Source organism: Motacilla alba, chromosome 1, assembly GCF_015832195.1.
Source record: "Motacilla alba alba isolate MOTALB_02 chromosome 1, Motacilla_alba_V1.0_pri, whole genome shotgun sequence".
NCBI classification, from domain to species: domain Eukaryota; kingdom Metazoa; phylum Chordata; class Aves; order Passeriformes; family Motacillidae; genus Motacilla; species Motacilla alba.
Window position 1 is genome coordinate 9575518 of NC_052016.1, and position 21456 is coordinate 9596973.

At 46.0% G+C, this 21456-nt stretch overlaps 1 protein-coding gene across 2 annotated transcripts in view; it reads left to right on the forward strand.

The window, feature by feature from the left end:
- The first annotated feature begins 5717 nt into the window (after positions 1 to 5717).
- FCHSD2 (FCH and double SH3 domains 2) overlaps positions 5718 to 21456 on the forward strand; it is a 121530-nt gene continuing 105791 nt past the window's right edge. Inside the window, exons 1-2 of one of the 2 annotated variants that reach the window (XM_038128344.1) lie at positions 5718 to 5960; positions 8243 to 8340. In XM_038128344.1, coding sequence (XP_037984272.1) covers positions 5940 to 5960; positions 8243 to 8340 — 119 coding nt within the window. In that variant the 5' untranslated portion in view covers positions 5718 to 5939. The remainder of the gene's footprint in view (positions 5961 to 8242; positions 8341 to 21456) is intronic. The other variant, XM_038128353.1, reaches the window with a different exon arrangement.

Here is a 21456-nt window from a genome sequence, read left to right on the forward strand (position 1 = left end):
CTTTTAAGCGAGGCCTGTTGTGATAGTACAAGGGGTGATGGTTTTAAACTAAAAGAGAGGAGATTTGGTTTAGATACGAGGTAGAAGTTTTTATAATAAGGGTGGGGAGGTTCTGGCACAGGGGGCTCAGAGCAGCTGCGGCTGCCCCTGGATCCCCGGCAGTGTCCAAGGCCAGGTCGGATGGGGCTTTATATCAGCAGTTTTATATCTTCACATCCACTTCAAAGCACCAAGAAGCACCTGGATAGCCTTGGAAACACAGCTACACTGGGATGGGACAAAGGGCAGACGCCGAGTCCTGCTCCAGATGTGTTCACATCTGGTCACATGCAATCAGAGAAAGAGCAGGAAAGCTGCCAGTTCCTGGAGGAAGAGAAACCCCATAAAGCTGCCAAGCGTCCCTGCTCAGAGATATTTACACTTTCATCGTGTTCTCATGGAAATTAATCCCAGGCTCAGCGCTGCAGGTATGGTAAACACAAGGAGTGAGGAATGGGGAGAGGCCAGGACAGCAGGGCAAGGGGAACAAAGCTGTTTGGGTGTACCAGCCTTCCCCAAAATGTGGTGGAACAGGCCCAAGCAGGACGTGGCAGGGCTGCTCAGGCTCCCTTCCAGCCTGGTCAGACATCCAGCCCCCCACAGCCATCCCGAGTCCTCCCACCCCACTGGGACCTGGAGGAGGCTGATTCCATCCCCTGGGCTCCCCGACAACTCCCTCGAGGTTTCCTCAGCCTATTAAATTAAGCAAGCCCCAAAGAGGGGTTGTTAATTCTGCGGGGGAAAGCCAAAGCATGCAAGAAGCAAGGAATTCTGTGCATGGGACAAAATGCATCGTGCCCTGTGAAACTTATTTTCCCTCACCTGTAGAATTCCGTGTTTCCTGAATGCTTTATGAATCTCATCCTTCCCAACCCATATATTTTCTTTCCTCTTTTTCTCTGTATTTTAATACTTCTTTTTTTTTTTTTTTTCCTGGCAAAAAGCAGTGAGCAATGCCAGCAATGCCAGCCGCTGGGCTGTCACCTGTCCCCTACCCGAGGCTGTAGGAGCGGTGTGATCTGCATCCCCATGGCACCCCCACGTGGGGAAAGCCTGGAGGCTCCGGCCCCAGACTGACGTTCTCCTTTCCAGGGAGGGAAGGAAAGAAGGAAGGCTGGAAACACCTCGTTCAGTGCCACCATGAGCTTGGAAGGCCCGGAAGAAACACTCAGAACAGAATTTTGGATGTCAGATTATGTCAAGCTCAATTCCTGGCTTTACCTGCTCCTGGGAGTGGTTGGAAACATTATGGACATTATGGATAATTGTTCTGGGTAATTTTGTCCTTTCTTTATTTTTTATTCACTATACCTTTATACATTTTTCCTTTTCATTTTTCATTATTTTATTCTTATTTAAATATGATCTTAGATGAATTTTCCAGTATAAATGAATTTGATTCTATGTGCGCGTCTCTCTCAATGTCTCTCTCTATGTGCATGTCTCTCTCAATCATTATATTCATTAAGCTTTTCATTACTTATACATTTAAATATAAAATAAATTCTTATACATTCATATATATCCACACACAACACAAAATAAATATTCCTATACAAGAGAGCCAGGGAGGGATTTTGGACAATGGATGGAGGGACACGACAAGGGGGAATGGCTTCCCACTGCCAGAGGAAATGGATGGGATATTGGGAAGGAACTCTTGGCTATGAGGGTGGGGAGGCCCTGGCACAGGGTGCCCAGAGAAGTTGTGGATTCCTGGAAGTGTCCAAGGCCAGGTTGGGGCTTGGAGCAGCCTGGGCTAGTGGAAGGTGTCCCTGCCATGGCAGGTGTGGGATGAGACATTTTTTCAGGTTCCTTCCAACTAAACCATTCTGGGATTATATGACATTCATATTTGCTACAATTAAATATACATTTCATATAAAAAAATCTGACTTCCCTGGAGGAAGCTGCTGTGCTGTCAGCCCCCTTCCTCCACGGTCTCTACTGGCGAGCAAACCCTTCTGCCAGGAGCACTACTGCCAGGCCGGGGGACAAAATCTGTGATACCAGGGAGCAAACCCTTCTGCCAAGAGTGTTCCTGTGAGCCCAGCGGGCAAAATCTTCAATATTAGGGAGCAAACTCTTCTGCCAGGAGTGCTCCTGCCAGTGCAGCAGGCAAAATCCGTGGTACCAGGGAGCAAACCCTTCTGCCAGGAGTGCTCCTATGAGCCCAGCGGGCAAAATCTGTGGCTGGAGAAGCCGCTGTGCCAAGGCTCCAGCAGCTGGAGCTGCCTCGTGCGTTAATCACGGGCTTGACACAGGTTCCAGCTCGCTGGATTCCGCTCAGAAGCGCGTCCTGGCAGCCAAGAGCCCTCCAACACATCGTGGTTTTGTGCTTGAAAGGGTTTAAACCCCTGCAGGGATTAAATTCAGGTGTGAAGAATGAACAGGCAGTCACTTGGGAGCCGGGATCCAACGTGTTGCCTTTGCCTGAGGATGGGAATCAAGGGAGCTCTCTCACTAAACTTCCTCTCCAAATTTTGCTTGTATGGCTAAATTCTTCTTTATTTATTTTTTTTCTTCTGGATGAGGGAATAAGCTGCTGTTTTCAGGTGTGGGTTGTCACCATCAGCTGGAATTTGGCTCTTGGGATTTCCAGCCTTGATGTCTCATCTCTGCTGGGGTTCCCTCAGAGGTGTGTATTGCTGTATTCTGTACTGTCCTTCACATAAAATGAAATGAAATGAAATGTCATGAAATAGAATGAAATAAAAATAAATGAAACTAAATAAAAGTTAAATTAAATGAAACAAGATCAAATAAAGGTCAATAAAACATAAAATAATAACTGGTCTAGTGGAAGGTGTTTCTGCCCATGGCAGGGGATGGAACTGAATGATCCTTAAGAGCCCCTTCCAACCCAAACCATTCTGGAATTCCAAGAGACTCAACTGCCTCCCGGTCCTGCAATCAGAAAGGAGAAATCAAGGGATACAGGCTCAGCCTAAGCTGAACTACAATTCTGCTGTGAAAACAAGTATTTTGATAAAATATACAACACTTAGACACTTATACTATTGACTTTTTGATAATCTTTATTTCACATCCTTTTTCTCTCCTATTATCAGCAGTATTATTAAGACGTGGAAGAGCCATGGGCAGCTACAACAGGCAGCTCCATCAGGATTTATCATCCCAGATGCAAAATCCTCCAGGATTCACATCAAACCTGCAGCACTCCATGAGTCAGGCTTCAGGGAATCTGTGGTCAAACAGATAAAACATAATTATTTATGGAAGAATACAAGCAAATAGTGGGAAAACAACTGCATCATAAGGGAGGATGATACATCTGCCTGTAGGCCTGGTGCCTAAAATGCTTCTCAGTCCTGCATGCAGAAGTCTGGGCATGATTTTTTAAAAAACCTGGGCTAGTGGAAGGTGTCCTTGCCCATGGCAGAGGGGTGGAAGTGGATGAGCTTTAAGGTCCCTTTCGGCCCAAACCATTCCATGATTCCATGAAGGGCTGCACATGCAGATCCCATCCCCGTGCAGCCCTAATAGAGAGATGAAATATTTTTTCACAGCAGATGTTACTGCACCAGGTCTCACTAACCATTTCAAATTTCCCGGGGAGAAAGAGTTAAGACTAATTAGCAGCACTAAATAAACTAATAGCTGGAGGGGGAAACAGAATTCAAGTTGCATTTTAGTTTTAAAGGTGGTTAAAGCATCTTTGAAGTCTAGGGGTCATTTTCTGGGAGCTGGAACAAAGCAGCTCATCAATAATGAAGGAGCTGGCGATGGAGCAGCGGCAGCACCGCTGGAGCACTTGGGAAAATGCAATTATTAGAATTGCCTGATGCTCTGCAAACTGCCCTGGTAATTTGCTCAAGAGAAACAGCCAAACACACGTTAATATTTCAAAGATTTCGTTGCAGCAGAACTAATAAGCAAAGGACAGGAATTTCAGTGCTGGGGACGGGGGTTAAAACCCCAGAAGCACTTCTGATCAGGGGTGGTTAATTCACACCCAGCGAAACATGACATGGCTGGGAGCATCACTCCTGCCTCCTAGGCTCTCTGCATCTGCGATGCTCAAGATTTCAACTTTGTTTTATTTTCCTTTGGTTAAAACCAACCCCCTGCAAAGGCTGGTGTCCAGGTGCTCTGCTCCCCGTGTGCTGCCCTTGGGACTCACCAGGATCTGGGATTCTTCATCAAGGGATTCTCCAGCTGCTGTCAGGAGGAGATGCTCCCTCGTGTGCTTCAGCTTTTTATAGATATTTTTACCTATAACAAGCTCAAGCCCAGCTCTTGCTGCCCAGCTTTGTTAGGGCAGCCTGGAAAGTGCTTGGGGGAAGGGGATGGCTACTTTGTGCCGGGGAGCACCCCTGAGTGCCACCAGCTGTGTCCCGCACCCCAATCCCGGCGTGTGGATCCTGCAGTGGATGGTGCACTGCACTCCTCTGGGCACCTCCCTGCACCCCTGAGCACCCCAACAGCATCCCAAACACTCCCTGTGCACCCCCCTTCACTGCCCCATGCACACCCTGAACCCCCTCCATGCAAACCCCTTCACCTCTGTGCACCCCCTCTGTGCAAACCCCAAACTCCTTGTGTAGCCTCTTGTGCAAACCCCAAACCCTTCATGTACACCCCTTGTGCAAACCCCAAATCCTTCATGTGCACCCCTTGTGCAAACCCCAAATCCTTCGTGTACCCCTCTTGTGCAAACCCCAAACCTTCCGTGTGCCCCCTTGTGCACCCCCTACACAGCCCTGAACTCTCATTTTGCACCCCATACACATCCCCATTGTGCACACCCCTGCAACACCCCATAACCCCCCTTACACTCCTGTTGTGCAAACCCCATTGTGCACCCTATACAACCACCTGCACCCCATTGTGCACACCCATACACATCCCACTGTGCACACCCCAGCACACCCCATAAGCTCCCATACACATCCCATTGTGCACACTCAAGCAGACCCCATACACACGCCCATGGTGCACACCCCTGCACACCCTGTACACACCCCATTGTGCACACATTTACACACCCTCGCACACCCCAAAACCCCCCATTATGTCCCCATTGTGCCCCCACTGTGTCCCATTGTGTCCCCATTGTGTCCCCATTGTGCCCCCATTGTGTCCCACTGTGCCCCATTGTGTCCCCACTGTGCCCCATTGTGCCCCCATTGTGTCCCCATTGTACCCCATTGAGTCCCCACCGTGTCCCCATTGTGCCCCATTGTGTCCCATTGTGCCCCCATTGAGACCCATCGTGTCCCCATTGTGCCCCATCGTGTCCCCATTGTGCCCATTGCGCCCCATCGTGTCCCCACTGTGCCCCATCGTGTCCCCACTGTGCCCCCTCCCCTCCTCTCCCCTCACGCCGCCGCCGCCGTGGCGCCCCCTCGCGGCCGCCGCGCGCCCCCGCACCCCCCGCGCGCGCCGGGGGGCGTTCCCGCCCCGCCCCTGCCCATGGCGGCCGCCAGGGGCGGCGCAGGCCCCAGGGCGGCCGCTAGGGGGCGCGCGCGGCCGCCGCGCGCCTCTCCCTGCGTCGGGAGTTTTTTTCTCTCTGTTTTTTTTCTTTTTCCTTCCTCCTTTTTTTTTTTTTTTTTTTTCCCCTCCCCCCCACCGCGTCTTTTTCCGAAGTCTCTCCCCGCTCTCCCTCCGCCGCCTGCTTTCCCTCGCCGCTCCCCAGCGCCGGGACGCCGCTCCGCCACCCGTGAGGAAGAGGCGGCCTCCCCCCGCCATCCCTCCCCGCCTCCATCCCTCCCTTCCTTCCCCGCTCCTCCCGCCGACCGGGACTCGCCCCGAACCGGGAGGGAGACGGTCGCTGCCCGCTCCTCCTCCTCCTGCTGCTCCTCCTCCTGCAGCGGGGGCCGCATCCTGCTGCCGGGGGGGAGGGAATTGATGTGGATACCCAGCGCAGCACCACCACCATGCAGCCGCCGCCGAGGAAGGTGAGACCCCCGCCCGGCGCAGGGGGGCTGTGCGCGGAGGGGCCGGGGGGCGGCTCAGGGTGGTTCTGGGGGGCTGCGGCGCGGGGTGGGGTGGGTTCGGGGTACGGGGGGATGCGGGGGTCCGAGGCCGCGGGGAGGGGGGCGCAGGGTGGGCTGCGCGGTGGGGGAGGCTGCGGGGAGGTTCGGAGAGGGAGCGCAAGTGTTGGGAAGGGAGTGGGGGGTGCAGCGGCGAGTTGGGGGCCGGGGGGTCTTTGGCGAGGGTGGCCCTGCAAGGTGGGTCGTGGGGAGACATCGGGGTTGTGCTGGGGACCGAGCACGGAGGGGCGGTGGCGTGGGATGGGATGGGATGGGAGTGAGCTCCGGAGGTAGGACAGGGCAGGGATGGGGACGCGCTGGTGAGGATGGAGGTGCAGGGGGGCAGCGCTCCCTCAGGGACCCCCCTCTCCAGCGGGGGCTCTCCGAAGGGAGATGGAGGGATGGGAGGGGGACAGTGGCTGCGGAGGGCTCGGCTGCACGTAGGCGTCGAGGTCGTGCTGCTTGTGGGGTGCTGCCACGGGAATTTTGGGGGCTCGCGTGGTGCGTTGGTGGCAGCAGCGAGGGGTTGGTTGTCTTGGGGAAGAAGGTCACGTCTGGAGTTGATCCAGGGACGCAGACTGTCCCGGCGTGTGCCAGGAGCACACAGGAGCAGGGCAGCCGGAATTGCACGGCGTTTTCGCACACGTTCCCACGTGCGATGGGAGCAAGCTGCGGATGCGCCGGGGAGGCTCTTGGGTGACCCTGCGGTCCGTGGGAATGTGGGGTGCTGCCCACCGGGCGGGCTGGGGTGGCAGCGGAGGCAAGCGGGAATGGAAATTTGGGATAAACGCTGTGCCCCGTGTGGCTTGTCTGGCTAGGCAGGTTGGTATCTGGGAGACCTGAGCTGCCTTCAGCTGCTCCGCGGTGGTTTTTTGGGCACGTTTTGGGGGTTGTGCGGAATGGTCGGGCTGTGGAGAGGATGGAGAGGCTGCTCCTGTGCGGGCAGGAGTTCCGTGGGGCTGAGACCGTTCCATGTCCCTGGTCCTCCCCGCTTTGGGGTGCTCTGGCTGTGATGGTCTGCAGCCCCGTGGAGATTTTCGATGTGGGATTTCTCCGTGGGGAGATTTCTCAGTTCTGCTCCTGGCAAAGCCCTGCCACGGTGACCAGGAGAGGAGGGAACGTGAACAGGATTCCCTTGTCATGCCCAGAGCTCCCCAGTAGCCCTGGCAGGCAGCTGCAGTGAAGGTCTCTCGTTCCTGCCTCCCAGCCTCTTATTTTAGGGGCTGACTCTGCTTTTGTCAAACAAAACCAACCAATTTAATCTCAATTATTTCAGTTTTAGTTTATTCATTTTACATTCATTTTCTTTGCCTGTACTATTTCATTTGAGCTTATTTACATTACCTGGCTTGTGTCGTGTGGGTTTATTTATTTTGAGTTGGGCTTTTTTTTATATACAGATAAAACCAAAAATGCTGAAAGTTCATGATGAAAATAGACACTTTTTCTGCCTAAAGTCAGGGGCATACATGTGATTTATTTTTCTGGTGTCATGTGAAAAACTTGTCTTTATGTGATGTGATTAAAGGGTGCTTGTTGCTGGGGCATGGTTTTCAGAGTTAAAATAGGGAAGCTGATGAGATCCAGGATTTTTTTTTTTTTTTTTGCCTGGCTAGTGAAGAAGAGGGAGATGGGTTCCCTCTTCCTCTGTGAATTTCTTATCCCTCTGCAGTAGCAGTTTGGCATTTCTGTCCTCATGAATGCATAATGTGTTCAGAGATATTGGTGACCATTTTTTAGGCTGATATGTGGACTCCCTGTGATCACTAGAGGGCTTAAATACCAAGATCTCTTTTTAAATAAAAAACAAGAACATAACAATTCCAAGGTTCCCTTCCAAAACCAAATTGTTCCCAATACCTGGGCCATTGGTGCTCCTTGCCAGTTACCAAGCAGGTTCCCAAAGTATTCGAGTTTTGGCTGTGCAGGATCACAAGACTCAAAGGAAAACTGCAACAGTACTAAAAATGTAAAGCCAACCTTCTGAAGCCTTTCCCAGTTTGTTTGTTTTCTTGTTGAAATGTGACTTAAACTACAGAAAATATACGTGGTCCTTGGGTTTGTTTGTTTGTTTTCCTGATGAAATGTGACTTAAACGACAGGAAATATAAGTGGTCCTTGGGTTTGTTTGTTTGTTTTCTTGTTGAAATGTGACTTGAACTGCAGAAAATATAAGTGGTCCTTGGGTTTGTTTGGGTTTTTTGTAGGTGAAAGTTACACAAGAGCTGAAAAACATTCAGGTTGAGCAGATGACAAAACTTCAGGCCAAGCATCAGGCAGAATGTGACCTACTGGAAGATATCAGGTAAGGCTACAGAAAATGTTACCAAAATTCCTTTAAGGTCCAGTTTTTGGAAGAACATTTGAGTTACAAAATTCAGGAACTGACGATGGAATTTCCTCTTTGGATTTCCTGCTTTTAGGCTGTTAAAGTTTTGACACAGCTGGAAATTATAACTGGAGCTAACACAATGCAAACCCTTTTTTTCTTCTCTTCAATGGGGGAAATGTTAAAAGAAACTCACAAACAACATCCAAAAAGCATTGGTCTTTTCAGCAATATTTATTTACATAATATGCTGAGACTTTGATTTACCAGTTGTAAAAGGCTGCTAAAATTACTAAAATATTTTAAAGCCACTGATGATTTATGTCTCTCTAGAGATAGCTTTGAAAAGCACTTTCAAGCAGATTGCATTTTTTTTACCAGAAAGTTACAAGAAGATATCTGCATTTATAATTTAAAACTCTGCATGGGTTCAAAACAATGGAGAAAATCCATAGAACATCAGTTGTGGGGGTTTAATTATTCCTTTACCTAATGTGATTTGCTTCTCCTGAAATTAAAGGTTTGCTTTTAACGAAATATGGTGGGAGTGGGTACCTGGCATTATATGGAGGATTAATCATTCCATTTCCTGTAAAATATTCAGCAGAAGTCCATTGCTGCCCTGCTCTTTTTGGCAGTGGATAGTCCACATGTTAATTATTTAAATGAGATTTCTTTCTTGATGTTTATGTATTAAATGCAAGTGTTTGGCTTTGACAGATGAAGTTCTGTTTGTCTCACTATCGGCGTCCTCCATAAATCAGAATGTCAAGGCTGGAGTCTTTTCTCCCCCTTGTTTTTTTGGGTGTTGAAACACTTTTTTTCTATGGGAAGGATCACAGCGTTCATTTCCTCAGATTACAATTATTCTGGGGAGTGTGTAACACGCAAATGCTGAGTAATAAGTAACAGACTGATCCAAGGAATTTTCCCCCCTTAGATGGAAACTTATTTTTAGAGAATCTGGGCTGGGTACTGTTGCTCTAGCTCAGGTTTTGTTAGCACTTGCTATTTTTCAGAAGCTTATGATCACTTCAGCCTGTATTCTGCTGAAAGATGTCATAAGCCTGTGGATACAAACCCAGGAAAATGTGAAAATGCCAGCTTAAAATATCTTCCTTTAATGTAATTTAATTTCTGCAGTTAATTAAATTTCTGAATTTTAATGTTGGGGATTAGGAAGCGGGGTTAATATGTTTAATTCATTCCTGTGGTCACTGAGTGTGTTCAGTGCTCTGGTTGCAAAATTGCTGCGTGGATTTACAGATTAAACATTCTTTCAGAGTGGGATGATGAGATGGGGTATGACAGCTCAGTGCTGTCAGGGCTTTGTTCAAGTATCAGGTAAGAGAATCAGAACCAGGGAATTGGGGGTTAAAAGCATTTGCTGAACAAGCCCTGATCTTGGTGTGTGATGCAGAGGCCTTTGGATTGGGAAGGGAGGAAGCTTTGGGAGCTCCATGGTGTTGGTCAGGGTGTGATGCTCCTGGGGGAATTTGGGTGTCAACCTCACACCAATAGCCCCTGTCATTTATGGCTGGATTCAGAATATGCAGCCACTGTGGTTCCAGAGCGTTCCAGAGAGCTGGAACCACACACAGGATCTTTCTGTCTCTGGAAGGAAGGTTTGTTTTCATAGAGAGCACCCTGCTGTTATCCCAAAGTATGGAATTTGAGCAGAGTGCCATTTGTTTATCAAGACTCAGAAGAGTTTGGGTCCTTTGGTAGCATTTTTGAAGCTTTTGGGCACTGCAGGAGCACAAATTTGTGCTTGGAAATCCAGAAACTCAAGTGCTGCAATGGCAATGGGAAACACTGAATCAGGGCTTGCAAACCAGTGACTAAAAATGCATGTTTGAAAAAGTTACTTTATTGTGAATAATTACTTTGTTTGTTGGCATGTAAGTGCAAGCATTCAAATCACATTTTTTGTATCGCTTCGCTTGGGTTTTATGTGCAACTAAAGAGAAGTGATAGGAGGAAAAGATCAGAAAGTTCTCCAGCAGAATACACCTATTGTCTGGTGTATTAGCAGATGATTTTTGGCAGCCTACCAGCCCATAAAGCATGCTTGCAGTACCAGCAGTTTTGATATATTTATGCAAAACTGGGGATTCTTGGTCAGGGTTGAGGTAGATGTGTGTAACTACCTTTTTTTTTTGTTTGTTTGGATGGCTTTTGACACTATGTAAAATTCTAGTATTTATTTTTAAAAATACCACATGTCCATTTCAGTCTGAACAAACTGTTTTGTTCCTCTGTGGAAGCTTACTAGCACTAAAGCTGAAGTCTCTTTGTATGACTTGACAAGACTCTAATAAAGAATGTGTTTGAAATGTGTTAGGAAATAGATTTAAAAACACATTTCTGTGTTTATAATCTCTGTTTGGCTCTTCTGTTACATTTCTTCATGCTCAGTGACTGGGGAATTTGGGGAACCAAGTGACTCAGGATGCTTTTAGGATCTTTGGCTTACTTTTAGGCATGACGTGTTTATCTTCTGTAGCTCACTAAAGCTATCTTATGCCTTCATGTGGGAGATCTGTGTTGGCATTACCATAAGAAAAGTTGTCTTTCTGCCACTGGGATGGAGAAAAAAGGGTTTTTTTCCTTGACAGGTAACTGTAGGTGTTGTTGCTGTGATCCAGAAACCCTTCAACATTTATGGCAAGGAGTCCTTCACTCCATCTACACTGGCTGTTTTTAGGCAGAGAGTTAATTATTTTTTTTTGCTGGGCTATGAATGCCTGAATTTATCAGAGATGTTAGTAATATTAATGTATTTTACTTTGATTTTAAGATTGCCTTATTTGACTGATGGTAGTAAGTAAGTCACGGCCAGGGTCTGCAAATGCTCTTGGTTTGCTGGGACACAGGGATGCTTTCCTTTCGTAGATGTACCAGTGCCTGCAGAATTCTAAAGAACTCTGTATGATTCACATTTTAATTCAGCTTGGCATTTCTGTGAGGTATTTATGTGCTACAGACTTTATAAACTCATTAAGTGATAATTGCTTTACATTAAACATTGGGCCTTGCTTTTTCAAAGGCTTGGGGTCTGCTTTTCCAAAGCACTTGTTATGCCTTTTCAGGTTTTGCTGAGGTATTCTAAGATGTCCTTTCTAAAACTTCTTCACATTTGTCTTTTGCTAAAGAGAATGGAGTTCTGCTTATGTGTCTGTTTTAACTTTAGTCCACTGGCCCAGCTTATTCTGCTGCAGCACAGGGTGGGTGAGTTCTGTGGATCAGGGAGCTCCCCCACCTGAAATCAAACCTTCCCTGGCTTTTCTCCCAGGTTTTTTGATAAATCCAATCCCTGGTCCATGTGGCATGGGGGGGAGGAGGAATGATGAGTACCTGAAGGAGGAGAGGGAAAACAAAGCTGTTCAACAGCAGCCCAGGTTCACACGGGTTTAAAGTCACTGTGTAAGCCCAGCCTGATGCTCCTGTGGAAGGCACAGCTGCTGCTTTGTGAGTTACAGCTCTGGAAAATTCACCTCATTTAAGTCTTAACTCGTTTTGGCTGTCTGGATGGGCTGATCTACGTTGCTTCATCCTTTTAAGTCATTTGAAATGAGATGTAAAGATTGTCTGATTTCTGGCTGGGAAGGAGCAACAATACAGTCCTTTCATTTGTTGGCTCCTGAGTTTAGTTTTTTCAGGGTTTTTCACATTCATAGTTTAAAAGGTCTTGCCAGAAAGACAGGCTCACAATCTACTTGTGCAACTGATAGAGATGTGAATCTATGTACAAATACTTGCTTCTGTTTCCTTCCGTCTTCTGTCCTTGTGGTTTCTGCCTCCTGACACGTTCTTTTTGATAAAGCTGCATTTCTCTGTGTTATTCACCTTTCTTCTGCAGCTGCCTTGCTTTTGTGGGGTGTCCTTGTGGGTCCCTTCCAGCTCAGAATATTCTGTGATTCTGTGACTTTCTATCTTCCACTCTCTCCTCCAAAGCTCTGCCTCCTGACGATTCCATCTCCCTTCCAATTTGTCAACTTCTTTTTTCGTTTTTTTTTTTTTTCCTCCCAGGTGCTTCATCTCCTCCCTTTCTTTATCCAGTTCTGACCTTGTGAATTTTAATTAGTTCTCTATTCCTGAGATTCTTTCCTGTTTAATGTGCAGCAGAGCCACTGAAGATGTGTTAAGCCAAGTGGAGAGATCTTGTGGCTCTTCCTTCCCAAACTGAGCCCTTCCCTGTCTTGGATGCTGTTGCTGGGCTGTCCCTCCTGCAGGTTGTGAGGAAAGCAGTAATTCCAGGGCAGGATTTGTGTTTCTGTGCCCAGGATGAGGACAGAGAACTCCTTCGGTGCCTCAGCCTGTCATAACAAGCCAGAGCGAGCAGCACGGATCTTTAAAAAAAGAAAGTAAAAGTATGAATGAATTTACATCTGTAGCCAGCCAGTTCCTGCGCGTTTTAACATGTCATTTTCTGTGCTCAGTTATGCTCCGTGGAAGCTTTTGCTGTTGGATACACTTTGTACTCCCTGGTGGAATTTGTGCTCTTGGAATCTGGCTGGCTGTGTTGGCAGGTTCCTGATAAGGTTTATGGCAGCTGGGGCTGAGTCTGGAGTAGAGACCAGCAGCAGTTCCAGTTTTAAATACAGCAAATCTGCAAGATCCCTCAAAAGATTCTGTGTTAGGGAAGAGCCTTGTGGAGCTGTGGAAGGGGGAGCAGATGGAGAAAAAAGCTGTAAAATAATATGTATTTACATGTATGTGTAGCCATATGTATTAGAATTCTGTAAGAGATTCTGAATAATTTTGAGAAATCTCTGCTTTTCCTGCCCCCAGGCATGGTGGTGGTGAGGAGTTTACCTTTCTTCCTGTTCTTTCCAGTCTTCTGCTGCAGGGAATGCAATTTATTTGGGTATTCCTGAACCTCGGCTCCAGAGCATGTTTGCCTCTGGCTAAGAGTGTCTGATAAAGCCCCTTTTTAAAAAATTCATCTATCCACGAGCAGGTCCATCTCTTTTTTCCCTTTATCCTGCTGAGAAATGTGTCCTTCCTTTTTCCCTCAAGGTCACTCCCTGCATTCAGCAGATGCAATCCTTGCCTCTGGTGTTTGGGCCTTTATTTCAGTAGGAGCAGAGTGATTTGCTGTGCTTACAGGTTCTAAAACCTGCAACCTGCTAAAGTGGAAAGCAGCAGAAGAATCAGAAAAATTCCCCAAAACAATGTGCAAAACGTTATTTTTCCTGGGTTTGACTCACACTTGAGGCTTTCCTTTGTGTGACTGGAATGTTTATTTCTTTAAAACTTCTAATCTTCTTACGAGCTGATGACATTTCTTTCCTCCTGGGTTGATCTTTCTCACCACTAGTGATTATTGTGACTTTATTTTGTGATTTTTTTTTTTTTTTTTTGTCCCAGGCTCTGCTAATTAGTTGAGGACACACAATTCTTTGCTGTAACACTAAATAAGCAGAAATTTCAGAATTTTTGAGAAAAGTTGGTGCAGTTACTTCTGAATAATATTCCATATAAAGATACCACAGAATCTGTGGTCTGGGCACGTTACCTATAATTAGGCAGGGCTTTAATGAGATGCTCACATTCTTGACGGAATTAAAAATCCGGTGATGTTTTGACTGGAACTGTTTGAGGGAAGCTTGGAATGTACTTTTAAAAAAGCTGTTGCCTACTGGGTGTGGAAATCCAAGTTCTGAGCAAAAAAAGAAGAGTTTTAGTATAAACATGGCCACAGTGTAATGATTCAGGCCTGTCTTGGCACAGTGGAATTGAGAAATGGACCACATTCCTTCTTCTTTTTTCATCCCTGACAGGCAAAAATTAATGGATCCCCTGTTTTAGTATTTCTGAGTACCTTTCAACTGATGAAAGTTAAATAATCAAAAGATTTTTTTTGCCTTTTTATAGCAGAATAGTGTAAAAAAGCCCAACAAGCCATTTCTCACATCAGAATGAAAATTCTTTTTTTCCCAATTTTTTTTCTCTGAGGTTTGCATTTGAGTGAGCTTTTTTTTTCTGAAAGCAATTCCAACACACACTCTGGAAGTCTGATTTTTAAGGACTTTCAGGAGACCCTGGGCTTGTTCTGTTAAGCTGTGGCTTTAGTGTGAGTTTGTCTTCCAAGACATAACAAGAGGATTTGGGTTCTGAGTACAACAGCTCCTTGCCAAAAATTGCATTTTCACTTTTGACTCATGCCCCATTTTTTAAGAACGAACTCTTTAGTTTGCAGAAAGTCCTGTGGGTTGGAATTTTTTTTTTCCTGAATTTTATCCGAGCATGGCTTTTCCTGGACCCAACTCTTGTTTTTCACCACAATGTTACTTGCAGAGCTCTGGGAAACCAGCAGCTGCCATGAAGTCCTGTAAAGTTGCCTTTGGTACAGATTTTCATGAGGACAATTGCAATGTGTATTAAAATATATGGCACAGGGTGGTTCTAAAGGAATAACAATTTATTCTTTTGATCCACTTGTTCAAACTCAAGGTGCTTCTTGGGTTTTCTTTCTTCTCCATCACATCGCTTCTGTGGTGAAGGCTTTCCCTCAAGGCTTTTCATCCCAGCTCTTATTGGAAAACATTGTGTAAGGGGAATTGGAGGCATTGGGGACATCCCACAAAGGTCAGGATGGGCTGTGTTGGAGAGAGGAAGTTCATTCTTGCCATTCCAGGCACAATCAGGGTGGCCTGGCTTGATTTCCTCTGGCGTTGGTGTGTTGTCACAGAGTCATGGAATATCCTGATGGAATGGGCCCATCAGGATCATCCAGTCTAGCTCCTGGCCCTTCACAAACACCCCAAAACCCCTTTTGTGCTTGAGGGCATTGTCCAAAGGCTTCCTGAAGTCAGGCTTGGTGCTGTCACCGTTCCCTGGGGTGGGAAGAGCCCTGTCACCATTCCCTGTGGGGGAAGAGCCTTTTCCCAGTATCCAGCCTCAACCTTTTGGTCTGATTAGTTTGGTTCCAAAAGGTTTATTTTGCAGGTTTTGCTGCCTTTGCCAGTATCCCATCAGGAGACCTCAGAAACCTTGTGCCTTGTCAATTCCAGCATCCTGAAAAACAATGGGAATGGGATTACCAATTCGTACGCCATTCCTTGTAGGGGAGGCAGAGGTAAAAAAGAGGGTGTGGGTTTGTTTTGTTGGTTTTTTTCCCAGAAAAGGGCTGATGTCCCATGGTTATCATGGCTGCAGAGAACTTGGTGTCCTTACTTTTCTTTCCATTCCCAGCATGTCCTTGAGATCAGCCTCTCCTGCCCCCAGTGAACTTTTGACCCAACTAATATCTTATCTTACGTGTGGTGAATTTGGTTTTCTGATGAATATGCATCTGATTTTTAAACTTTTTTCTTGCTTAGTAAAATCATTGACCTTGTTTAATCATCTTGATTGCTTTTTGCATATGGAAGCACACAGAAAATTTATACTTATACTGCATTTTTACTTTTAAAAACTGGCAGTTGAAAAAAGGCTAAAACCTTATCAAACCCAAGCTGCTCTGGTCAAATGTTTGCAGTATAAACTGGTTTATAATGGCTCAGTGTGGTGCTTTTCTGACTGGTTTTTATAGTAGGTTTTAAAATTTTAATAGCATTTTTCCTAAATGCACGGTAGGAATATATTAAGTTGGGGGCTTGTTATTGACTTTAGGCTTGTAAGTCTTGGGTTGTGTTTATTTATGGAGTAAATGCAATATTTCCAATTAAAACTTGAGGAAAGAGAGGGAAAGTATGGAATTAATGGTTGTAAGTCTTGGCTTGTGTTTATTTAGGAAGCAAATGGAATATTTCCAATTGAAACTTGAGGAAAGAGAGTAACTACAAAAATAATCTATTGAAATCTAGGGGTTTTTTTTTTTTTTTTTTGCTGTGTGCTACTGTAAGCATGGAAATTCCATTCTCAGACTTTTAAAATGATTCCTAACCTTCAGAGCAGCTCCTTCTAAGAGCCTTTGGAGTTATTTTAAGCGTTCCTTTCTTTGTGCCACTGTGAGAACAGTTTGGGCCAATCCCCAGTGGCTCTGGGAAGGTTGTTCACACACTCCTCTCTCCTCCTGTGCCGGCTCTACCAAACATCCTTTTAATGAGACAGACAAAACGCGCTGGTGTCTAATTTTATGAGCAGAGCTCAGCCATGCAGAAGACTTTCGAAGATTTATGGTGGTAGAGCCACTGAGTAGAGTTATTTCTAGCCAGATGCAAGCCAATGTTAGTGGGGAAAATGTTGGCACTTATGGCCATGTTTAAATACATACAATCCTGAGCATAAATAAGATTCTTTTTGAGGGGGCTCTGCTGTGTTCTGTTTGCATTTTTGAAGGAGGGAAAAAAAGGGAGGAGGCAAAAAAACTGAGCAAGCCACAATTTTTCTTGAGGGTATGATACTCTGAGATGAGCTCAGATCAGAAGTGCCTTTAAAGAGCTTTGAATATAAGAATGAATCATAGATTTGTGGAATGGTTTGGGGTGGGAGAGAGATGTTAAAACTCATCCATTCCCACCCCCTGCCATGGGCAGGGACACCGTCTACTGTTCCAGGTTGCTCCAAGCCCTGCCCAGCCTGGCCTTGGACACTTCAAGGGATGCAGGGGCAGCCACAGCTTCTCTGGGCACCCTGTGCCAGGGCCTGCCCACCCTCCCAGGGAGGAATTCCTTCCCAATATCCCATTTAATCCTTTCCTCTGGATGGCCCTGTCCTTCCCTTGTGTCAACTGCACTGCTCAGCTTGGCGTTGCCTGCAAACTGGGAATTTGAGAAATCACTTAACTGTGTGAAAGGTGGAATTACTTTGCTCTTATTTCAGAGCGACCAAGATGAAGGCTTGAAGTTCTTGAAAAATGAAGTAAAATTGACCCCTATTTTTCAGTCTTTCAGCAGGGAGTAAAATAGTTGTAATCTCTTGACATAATTGGGAATTTCTGTCTTGAAACATTGCCATGTGTTAGGCTGCTGAATTTCTGTTAATGGTTGACCTGAAAATCATTGCCTTCCCATCCTAAGGCCAGGCAGAGGCAGAAAAGACAGGCTAGATTGCCTTGTGAATTAAAAAGAATATTCAGAAAAGCAGTAATAGGCTGTGTTACGGTGTCTTGATTTCTAGCACCTGCTTTTCATAGTCCTGGTGTGTTCCCAGGCTGGTTTTAGCCTTTAGTTTTATCTCTAGATGTACTTTGTTCCTTTTCAGCTGTGTTGCCACTGGTGAGAAAGGGAGTAGATGGCAATGGCTTCCCATGTTATTTTAATATGCTTGTTGTTTATGAAGTTTTCTTTCATGTTAATTGATTTTGTGTGATTGTTTCTAATTATCTCTCTGTGATCTGAGCTGGCTGAGTAAGAAGACAAGTACATATCACTGCCTAATTAAGAAAGAGGTCCTGCTTTTGAAATTCCTCTTTGTCTTCTCATTCTTCCTCTGTTCTTCTCAAGTCTGTTGAGCCAGAGTTGTGTGAAGAGAGACAGGGCAAGGAATGACTGGAGAGGATCCAGCAGAGGATACAAAGATGATGAGAGCCAGGAGCACCTCAGTTCTGGGGAAAGGCTGAGGGAACTGGGCTGTTCAGCCTCGAGAACAGACAGCTGAGAGAGGATCTTATCAATGCAGACAAGTATTTTCAGGCTGGCTGCCAAGGGGATGGGGCCAGACTCTTTCCAGTGACAGGACGAGGGGCAACGGGCACAGACTGGAATGCAGGAAGTTCCCCTTGAATATGAGGGGAAAAAAACTGCTGTGAGATGACAGAGCACATGGAGGAGGCTGGTCAGAGAGGTTCTGCAATCTCCTTCCCTGGGCTTATTCCAAACTGCCCTGGATGAACCTGCTTTGGCAGGGGGCTTGGACTAGGAGGTCTCCAGAGGTCACTTCCAGCCCCAGCCATTCCATGGTTATGTGATTTGGTGAGCTTAAGAGAGGACCATCATAAGGGTGGTGTTTTGTTTGACAAGAGTCACAGCAAAGCACAAATATTTGAATTGTAATAACTTTACTGAACCAGCTCCTGTGGCATTGGTTTAAGGTGGTAAACTTGAGATACCTCACTGTACCAACAATACCAGGATGTGCTTTAAAAGCAGATTTGCCTGCACACCTCAAAAGGCTTCTCATCCAACCCTACAAGGCAAAGGAGCCTGTCTGAAGATACCTCACATCTGCATCTTGAAAACCTCCACAATGCGGACTCCATGCATCTCCTGGGAAGTTGTTCCAGAGACTATTGCCCTCTTTCTAAAATGTGGCAATTTGGGAGCAAAAGGTTCAAGGCTCATGATGTGATTTCCTCTGGATCTCTGAGCAATCTCATCTTTTTTTTGCAGTTAAAAGAACATCAGTTCTCAGTGTAGCAAACATTTGTATTTTTGGGATACTTATACAACTAGTGTCTTTGGGATTGTTAGTGGGAGTTGCAGCTATTCCTTGTATCCCACATTTCCCACCCAGTAATAGAAGAGAGATGAGAGAAAAGTAATTTCTGCAGTTGCAGTAAGACTGGTTTGTACCTCCTTCTTAGCTCTGTTCTGTGTGCTTCAAATCAAAGCAAAAGCTCAGAATTGTAACAGTGTGGGAGGTGTTGAGTCTCTCGAATCACTATAAATAGTGGCAGACTTGAGAGGACTTGGGAAAGCTTGGGAAGTGCACTACTTCTCTTTGGGAATCTCATTTTTTTCCCCCTGTGATGTACAGGCTTTCAGGAGAGCATCTGCCCTAAAACCTTCTGATTTGGCTGAATGTATGCAGAGCTTGAATGATGTGCATTATGTTCAAATAGGTTAAAAGTGCAAACAAAATGTTTCTAGACATTGTTCATCCATATTTGTATTAATTGATGTGAAAGCAGATTGTAGTTAATTGCTATGAGCTAATCAGCTGTGTAGAAAACAAAGAAGGCCCTATAGTCTAGCTTTTCTAAGCATTTGGAGCTTAGGCGTTTCTGCTGAGGAGGTGAAGGTAATCTTTGTGATTACAGGAGTTTTTCATGTGGAAATAGTCAGAATTTTGATTGTAGTATCCAAAGAGTGGTTGAAGTTGAGGTTGCAGTCTGCCTGTTGTTGGCGAAAATGGCTGAACTTGATCCCAAATGCCTGAGGAGCTGAGTCTTGTCTGTTGGATATTTGGTCCTCAAGAAATAGTTTTAAAAACCTGTGTAAAGACTTTGATCATCCTCTAACGTGTCACTGATAAAAATATCCTTTGATTGTTTGTCTGCACGTGCTTCCTGTGTGCTCCCTCTCTTTTCGGTAAGAGGCTGCTCTCCTCTCCATCCTAACAAAGAGCAGCACAAGGAGGAGCGAAGGCACATTTCCCTGAAACCGAGCATGGCCGTGTTGTTATTCCCGATTTCCTGGGGAGACTTGTCCTTGTGACTCGCGTGTCCTGCAGCCAAGGTTGGCTGTTCCTGCGGGGCTCTGTGGTGCCGCAGGAATGCGGCCGCACGGCGCTCTTTGTTCCCGGCTTCGGGTGCTGTTTGGAACACCCCGGGCCCGGCTTATGAAGTGCCTTGAGCTTTGATCTGCCCTGAGAAGTTCCTTTGAGTTGGTGGGGGTGCTTTGATGTTCTCTGCTCGCTGCCAGGTCCTTCTGGTGGAGGTGCAGCGCAGAGATGTTGTCCACTAAAGACCAAGACCTCATCTCTCCATGCATCCAAACACTTCTTTACTCTCAGGGAGCAAATGGATCTCTCTGCTGGAGGAGTTTGTCCGTTGTAGTTGAGATTTTTTTTGTTCTAAATTTAGCAGGTTAGCTCGATACTGTGCTAGAGGAGGGCTGGGCCCTTTTGTTGACACAGCTCGGTGGATGTTTGAAATGCCTTTTGCCTTCTCTGCACCCAGCTGTGCTGCTGAACTGGCAGTATGGGAAAGGCTGGGAGAATTGGGATTGTTCAGCCTGGAAAAGAGAAGCTTCGGGATGACCTAATTTCCCCTTGCAGGACTTGAAAGGAGCCCTTAAGAAAGATGGAGAGGTACTCGAGACAAGGGCATGGAATGCCAGGACAAGAGGCATGACTTCTGGCTGCTAAAGAGTGAGGGTAGTTGGGTTTTGGGGGGCAAGTTCTTCCCTAGGAGGGTAGGGAGGACCTGGCACAGGGTGCCCAGAGCAGCTGTGGCTGCCCCTGGATCCCTGGAAGTGCCCGAGGCCAGGCTGGACAGGGCTTGGAGCACCCTGGGACACTGGAAGGTGTTCCTGCCCGTGGCAAGGGATGAGACTGCATGATCTTTCAAGTCCTTTCCCACCCAAACCATGCTGCGAGTCTGTGATTCTATGACAAACCTTTATTAACAGCCCTGTTCTGCTTTTACTGGAGCTCAGGAACAATGGTTTTAACTGCATTATGCTCCTATATGTGTTTGGAGCCGGTGGTGGTGGTGCAGGTAGTAAGCAAGATCAATATTCTTGTCAGTGGCAAGAAGACAGGATGACTTGACCCATTTCATATATCTTGTCCACATCTTTTTTTTGGTTGGCAATAGACTGAAATTTCTCATTTTGGGGAAAAGTTTATAAGGAATATTTCTGTTCAAGGAATGACTGGACATGGTATTCGGTGGTGGCAAGGTAGTGATCAGTCAAAACTTGGGCTCAATGATCTCAGAGGTCTTTTCCAACTTAAATGATTCTGTGATTCTGACATATATCTACAGATGGATTTTATAAATTGTGCTGCATGTTTTCAGTGAGCTGTTACATTTTACTGACTTTAAAAAATAACAGTACTGTACTCTTCTAAAACAGGGTGATTGTGCTTTGAGAAAAAAACCCATTATAGTAATAATTATTACCTGTAGAATCCATTAAAACACAGAATTTGACTTACGTCAGTGTTAGTGACAATGAAACCTTGTGAAGGGCATCATTTAAAATTGAAATGCTCATCTTAAGACTGTAGGGAAAGAAAGGAGAGAAGTCTTTGTAATAAACCTGGGTGGCACTGTCAAGATTCCTAAAATGTGACAGATGAGTAAAGTAAGAGCTCCAAGGTGGTTGTTGCCTGCTACAAAACCTTTTGCAGATCCAGGATGAAATAAGAAGCATGAATGATGAAATGTGCCTTGGCTTCTTGCTGTTAAGCAAATGGGGATCAAAGAAACTCCTCGTATTCCTGTTTTCTAAAAGCTCCTGGTAGACAGTCTGA